We start from the raw sequence: 8077 nt of genomic DNA, 5'->3' as shown, positions 1-8077 counted from the left end.
GAACAGAAAAAAATAATAATAATAAAAATAAAAAATAAAAAATAAAAAATAATAGTAATAACAAAGCCTTAGTCCTAAAAGGCTAAAACTATGGGGTCCTTCACAGGTATTTTTCTATGTGATTCTATCCTATCCAAATTTAAAAGAAATACAAGAATGAAATGGTAACTAAGAGCATTGGATACACTTGGCAAAATTCCTTGGAACATGTTTTGTTCTAAAAATGTTTGGTATTTACTTCAACACTATGCACTTTCAGCTTTCCATAGAAAAGCACATTGAATGACAGGAGCTCAAAGCATGTAATATGTATCAAATGGAACTATCCTGATGAGTTTGTAAAGAGAATCTCTATTTCAGCAAGTTCAAATATCTCCTTCAGTCTATTGGTAAACTTCTCTGTTATCTTCCGGGTGATCCTCTCCTGAAACTTGGTGCTTTTAAGCCAGGTAATACCCATGTAAACATCACACTTACACGCACAATGAGCAAGGGGAGATTTCTCAATTTGGTACCTAAAGTGAACCTGCATGTAAAAGGCATCACAAGAAGAAAACTGTTTCATTCATTGTTACTTTGTTAGGTTCATCCCGTTTGGATACAGCTGAAAACTGAAAACTGAAACTGAAAACTAAAAAATACTGTAGCAAAATAATTTTTAAATGTGTAAATAGTACCGTGAGACCTATTTTTAATGAAAAAGTTGTTAAAAAGTGAAAATTGTGGATTTGTGAACAGTAAAAGTTGGTGAAAAAGTCACATGTTGCGGTTACTGTTCAATGAACAGTAACCGCAACAGTGTTGCTACAGTAACACTGTTTTTGAAAAGCTGGGGGCGCGTGAAAAAAAAAAAAAAAAAAGCTGAAAACGTGCAACGCCAACGCCAACGCCAACGCACACCCCAAACGGTCTCTAAGTACACAAGAAGTTGACTGAAAACAAAATGGAGCAATAAAGGGCAGATTGTAAGATTAAAAGTTTCTAAGTTTTTGTCACATACATGGAAGTGATCGCCAAATGGGACACCATGTAGAGCCATAATTTCATTGACAATCCACCCTTCATTTTTAGCAATTGGAAACTTTTGTTGTGTGCATGTGACATCCCCTCCAAAAGTTGAGACATGGCGATTGAACTTGTAAGACAGACGTCGTTCATAAACATCAGGCTTCACAGGTTCCCATGAGGTAGTTGTATAATTAAGACAACCAGATTTTCCCATAATTTTATGCTCCAACTTTCCTCCATCAAACATTTCCATCAATGATTTTATCTGCACCATTACCCAACAAACTTTCAGTACCAAAAAAAGAGTTCATCAAAGAGAAAAAAGGGGGGGGGGGGGGGGGGTTGTGAATAAGGCAAGGGAGTGTTAGCACCAGCTGCCAAACTTAGAAGCTTCTAAAGAAATAGTGTGTGTTATTAATGGACATGAATCTATAGTTTTAATATTTGGGTTCAAAACAAGAATAGATGTTAAGAGAAAGACCATCTTGAATGCTTAATGAAGATATGGAGAAGCGAATGGGAGAATAGACCACTCACATTGACAGGAAGTTCTGCATTGTAAAACTTGGATATATTTGCATCTTCAGCATCCAGACTTGATCCTGCATCAACTCTGGATGCATCTTCAGCATCCAGAATGGACCCTGCATCTTCAAGCATGATGGACCTCTCATCTTGATCCTCCTGCGCTTTCACAATTTTTTCTTTCTGCTCAGGGGTGAATGTTCTTGTTCTCCACAATGCCATAATTGTTCTATGAGTACAACATGGTGAATCATCAAATTTCACATTTATAGAAGTGTGCAAATTAGATAATTTTTTTTTTAAGTTCAATTATGAGAATGCTTTTGTGAAGCATCTCATTACACTACTACCTGCTAGCAACATTGAATGACACAAATGATTGGAAATAAAATTTGAGTCTGCCATCTTCATCTTGAGATTTTGCACCATGCCTTGCATCAAGACCTCGACCCTTCCGTAGAACTAAGACCAATGTAGGGCTACCCACAGATGCCAGGGTCGGAGGAAGCACTTGGATAGCTTCAATATCCTCCCAAAGAAAGAAAAAACTGGTTTTATGTCCAAATAAGTTGGCATAAAACCCCACAATTCTTGCTGATAGAAAGAGCTTTCCCTGCACCAAAAGTCATCCCCAACTTCAAGCTACAGGGACAGAAATAAGGTGGTAAACTAAAAAGCAAATACAATCAGGTAGAGTTGGCCACTAGAACTATTTTATACACTTAACTAAACGAACCTGAGGGACTTTCGCCAAGCATAAAATCATCTCACCGTGTTCTACTTGCATTTTAAATAATACCATTCTGGTTTTGATTTATTTCAATGAGGTCCTTTGTTAGTTTAATACTCGGTTAGTCTTTGATTTCTATTTTCAAACAGCGTTGAGGGATTTCATATTACATGGCCAAGATATGCTTAATATTCTATGAATACAAGTTCAATGCATGGAACTTGTATGCACCTTATGGATAGAAGTTACTATATCATTGTCAATGCCATCTTCATCACTGTATAGTATTTGATTAAGCTCTGCAACTGTCTACTTAATAAGACCACTAAACCAACTTTAACAAGCTCATTTTTTGGCGCACTCTGAGTTTAGTTCAAGACCATTCCTTTAACAGACATGTACTCCCATGGTGAATATATCTAATACCTGTAGATGCATTCGTCTCTTCAGGGAGCATGCATAGTCACTGATGAGAAACTCTTCTGGTGGCAAGCCGAACAGTTTCTGGAATGTTGAATTCTTGTGAGGGGATCGTAGATTCAACTGTCAAGCAACCAACAAGCCATTAGATTGACAATTCTAAAAGAAAAATAAAAAGGCTGGCAGGTTCAACAGCAAAATGCTAAATAACTAGCACCACCATGGCAGAAAAATTGTTATGATTGAGTAGAGGTTGGATAAAACTGAACTAGATCTCATCATATGCATTCACATATAAATTACAAAAGATAATCAAAGTAGAAGGTATATTAAGTGCTTACCTTCTTCCCAACTTCCTTTTCCATCTTGGTCAAATAATCCCTAATTGTTTCGACTCCATTTTTATTGTCCAAAAAATTCTCAAGTGCAATTTTGACTGAGAAGACTGAGCAAACTTTCCTTCAAGGGGCACCCACATGTCCGCGAGTTCAGCGGATGTGTGTTTTACAAAATTGATCTCAGCATGCCCAACTGAGGGGATTTGATCAAAGGGACCATCAAAATCAAAAACTTCCACATCTAAAACTGATGGCGGTTCTTCCATAGCATCAAACTCAAGTATCTCTGCATGATTTTATAAAGATCAGTTATGCAGTAAAATTTGGTGGAACACATGTCAATGGAAAAATAATTCAAAAACAATAGAACAAATCCAGCATTTAATGGCCTCACCATTCCATTGAGGCTCGCGAGGTTGGGACTGGACAGAGCTTGTTCTTGTTTTACCATTGCAGGTGAAAACCACATAGGGATTGCAAAACTCTGTTGATTCCAAGGATGCTAAGTTGATCCCTTCAATTATAGCTATGGTAAGAACCCAACCATCACCTTGGGATTTAACTCCATGATCACTTCCTGTATAAATCGAAGTGAAAAATAAGTGAATCCCAGGTCAAAGTTGAAAAAGTGGTACTGAGTGTGAAAGTGCTTTAGATTCCAGTTGGTTAATAAGATATGAGCTAGGTAGCATAATTTATTACCTCTCTGAAACCTAGCTTGTATGAAGCGTGAGATCATGTTATAAACTCGCCCCAACTGAATGAATAAGAATCCACAAGTAATAAGCTCCTCAATGCTGTCTGGCAAATCAATTCCGTTAAATTCAAAGCCTTGTATTTTCCTGGGCTCAGAAAGTAGAATATGCACTAGAACATATAAAACCATAACAATGGTTGCAACAACAGTGGAATTCCAGAAGTATTCAGTTGCCAAATTCCAGTCTGATTGATGTTCTGTTTGCAAAGTTGCCAGCACATCATCCTTGTTGGATAAGTTCATGGAATCCAACGTTTTAAAATTCTGAGCAAGCAAGTTTGCAAACTGCTCAAAGCTCTCTTTCAGTCCCTGCCGAACTCCTCCTTCAATCATACCTCTCATCATTGTGTTTTGGTGAAAGTTGATGCCCCAAGACACAACAAGATGGGAGGATTCTTCTCCTGAGGATAAAGCTGGTCTAATTGTGAATTTAACATTTTTCTTAGTTTTATTACCCTATAATAATAATAATAATAATAATAATAATAATAATAAGAAATAGTGATTTGATGAAGACCCTAACTGGCTTGGTCAAAGATGCGATATTTATGGTTTTATATAGCTACCTACCTATAAGCTTAAAGTGAAGATAATGATGCTTAATTGATTCATACCTAATCTCGTCTTTTAGACTGATCCATCCGAACTTGAAGTGTGCCTATAAATGTTCATAAGAAATAGTGTGCCTATAAACAGAATTCATATGTCCCTTTCAATTATAATTTTTTAACATGTTGGTATGTTATGTCATATGTGGCCACATGACAAGCCAAACCAAACCAAACCAAATTTGGAACACATAAATTGACTGTTTCAGGTAAATTTTGGGTGTTTGTCTTGCATGGAACCTAACAGTAACTAAGTGGCTAAGGGTGATAGTTAAGACTTTAAAGAGTTCTTAACAATTTAAAATCAATGCGGGCACAAAAGATTTTGTAATTTATTTTTTTTCATAATTGTTGACATAGAAATTGAAATAATATTACTTATATTATCATTAAGCACAACATTTTATCTTTACAATTGTGAAGGAAAAAAAAATTGTAAAAGAACTTTTTATACCTGATCTTATTAATTTAAAATTGAAAGCTAGGCCTACTTTAAAACATATGCAAGCCCTGTTGGGCTAATAGCTTGTATAAACATAAGTGGGCTTTTCTAAAATATTCCAATATTGGGCTTTGGGAATCCAATATGCTAATAGAACTCTCTCTCCTAGCCATATCTCTCTCTATCAAATGAACTGAATTTTAGTCACGTTGACTAACATATGCATCAATTTGGTGTATATGTGTAGTTTAGAGAGTAAATTAGCTAAAATAAAATTTTAAGGGTTGTATAATCACTATCTCAAATTTTAGTTTCTCTGCAATGGATTTTCTTTTTGAAGCCTTGTAAGTTAGCCCAAGCAGCCCAAAAGTCTATAAAGGCCTATTGTTATATAAAGCCCAAGCAGCCCATATTCTATAAACTTATATTTTATGTATTATTTTAAACTACAAAAATATGAATTTAAACAATTAATTGATGACATGGTTGTTAATCTTTGATCACTTTGAAATTTTGTAAGCATGGAGAATATACGAAGATAACGTAATCTAATGGTGAATTTGTCAAAATTTGCATCTAATTAAAAAATATTAAGTGGTGTAATATTGCTTAAAGTTACACTAGGTGTAACTTGAACCTAACCATATAATATATATTTGAGAGAGTGATGAGTTATATTTTAAGTTTTTTTTTTTTTTTAAATAATTGTTATATGTATATAAAAAGTTTGTTTGTTTGGAAATATATTAATTTTAGAATAACTATTTATAAGGAATAAGTAATAACTATTCCAATAAAGACACAATCAAACTAAAAAATAGATAAACCATAAAAATAATTACTACATTACNTTTTTTTTTTTTTTTTTTGGTTGATAAACTATAGGACACGTGTACAAAGTAAAGAGACTTAGGCAAAGCCCAGCCATATGAGAAAAGAAAAAAGAAAAAGCCATGACAGGTAGAAAGGGCCATAACTTTCAAGCTTATGGGTTTCTTTGAGCAGCCATTAGCTTTTGGTACTCTTAAAAAATCCAAGGGCCCATCCAAGATGCATTTTATATGCACCTGAGAGAGAGATGCATATTAGACCCAAATTGTTTTCGGCCCGAAGAAACCTGATAGAGTATTAATAAGGCCCTTTAGGAATGTCTTCGACCCAACTTGTTTTAAACATGGCAAAGCTTAAACTTAAGGCCCGAATATTAACAAGGCCCTTTGCTATAGCAAGAAAAAGAGGCCCTTGTGTCCAAATTTTGACTGAGCCTGCTAGACATTGTCTACAAATTTTTCCTCTTGGTAACATTTGAACCCATGAGTCCGTGACTTTATCTTCAACCCCTGTAGGCCTGTACAGACTTTGTGCTATATATAGTATAAACGCTTCTCTGGCTCCCTAATATATCAATATGCAGCTGCCAATCATACGAATTTATGGCTTTTCATTGGAAGCACAAGCAGTTCCTCTTCCTTGTCCATGCCATCAAATGTACCATGTGGGCCTGTGGCAGTCTATGGTGGTTTTGCATCAGAATTTTTAAATTTACTTCTGAATTGCATGTCATTTGTACACATTATACGCACATTTTGATACATGCACATGAGAGAGAGAGAGAGAGAGAGAGAGAGAGAGAGAGAGAGATGGGACACTTTATCGTAGAAGAAATATGTTAGAGAACATCAAGAAGTGAAAATTTGTCCTGGTAGGAAAGTTTGTACTTCCGAAACATACATGTTTAGCCCCATCTTTTTTCTTGGCAAGTCTAAGCCCTTCCAATTTGTATTCTTATCTCCTAAGCTACTAAATCAAGTAATTCAATGCATGTTACAAGGAACCCACCTATATGCATATATATTCACACTAGCATTAACAAGATCCCTCATTTCCAAGTCTCATCATCACATGGAGAACACCCCTCATGTGCAATATCAATGAATTGAATCCCTGAATCATATATCACCCCTGACTTCTAGTCAGCAAGAATGACATGTTGTGCCCAAATATACTTCCCATCATACTCTGCTGTGATCACAAAACGGAATTGCAATAGCCCTGATGGCACTTTACTTGTGTCCCAAATTGCCCCATAGTTGTGATTCATGAAGCCCTAGTTTGAAGAACCGACCTATAAAGATTGCAATAACAATATTACATCAGTATGGAACTTAATGTGAACATTTATTTAAAAAGTTTGGTAAATATAATATAAGCTTTTGGCTCACCTGAGCTACATCAACACAAACAATTTCTGTTTGACCTCCTTGATATAGAAATTTCACTAGCAAGTAATTTGGTTTTTGGCTTGATTCTTCCACTCGTACAGCCAAATTCTGATTTTGTATTGACAAGGTGCCCTAGTTTATGCAACCAAGAAGATCATATTATTGCCCAGTGAAAGAAATTGAAAAAATATATATTTATTTTGAGTGATGCTAAGTTATTACAACTTTTACTAAAAAAATGACCGTACTTTTGTCACATTTGGTGGTACTTTAATTTTTTTTTTCTCATATTTGACAATTTCATTGTCACATTGAGCAGTGCCAACATCACATCTAATTTTACTTCTGTTACATTTGGTGATACCATTATTCTTTTCTTACATTTGATGGTTTAATGTCACATTGGGCAGTACTAATTACATATAATCATACTTTTGTTATATTCAATAGTTCTATTATTTTCTTCTCAAAAAAAAAAATATATATATATAGTTCTATTATTTTTAGTCACATTAAGTAGTACTAACCTTACAAATGACTATACTTTTGTCGATTTATAATAATCTTGGTAATGATTAAAATGTTAACAACAAATCTTCCCAAAATAGTTATAATAAACTTGAAAAGTAACAAAATAATCTGGAAATTAAGGACTTCAAAAAATAGTCCTAAAATTATAGAAAATTACTAAAACGCCCCAATGCCTCAAATATTACCAAAATATCTTCATTAACCTATAAATTATGCATTCTCCAGATTTCGGCCACAGTGTTCTCTATCTCTCTTTCTCTATCTTCCCTTTCGTTTGAAATCTCAACTGTTTCTCATCTCTAAATCTCAATACATCTCATCCTTATTCTATATTTTTCCATACGGGTTTTAATTATTGTCGTTTGACTTTTGTATTGTTGAGGGAGACTTGGACGAATTTTTAAAAAAAAATATTATCATATACATAGGTACGGATTTTGGCAATTTTGTTTCATAAAATTACACATTTCCCCCATATCAATATTATCGGTTCTCA

At 34.6% G+C, this 8077-nt stretch overlaps 1 protein-coding gene across 1 annotated transcript; it reads right to left on the bottom strand.

Annotated features, from left to right (window-relative positions):
• On the bottom strand, positions 1 to 7417 carry LOC112012260 (C2 and GRAM domain-containing protein At5g50170-like). Its single transcript, XM_065773948.1, is given in 11 exon segments — positions 1 to 526; positions 1001 to 1273; positions 1546 to 1762; positions 1884 to 2146; positions 2690 to 2806; positions 3025 to 3095; positions 3098 to 3307; positions 3416 to 3598; positions 3724 to 4234; positions 7051 to 7182; positions 7361 to 7417. Coding segments are annotated over 11 exon segments (2238 nt in total). The 3' UTR covers positions 1 to 322.
• Between the last annotated feature and the right edge of the window lie 660 nt (positions 7418 to 8077).

Source organism: Quercus suber, unplaced genomic scaffold (assembly GCF_002906115.3).
Source record: "Quercus suber isolate HL8 unplaced genomic scaffold, Cork oak 2.0 scaffold_83, whole genome shotgun sequence".
Lineage (NCBI taxonomy): Eukaryota > Viridiplantae > Streptophyta > Magnoliopsida > Fagales > Fagaceae > Quercus > Quercus suber.
This window is presented reverse-complemented; position numbering and strand designations above follow the sequence as displayed.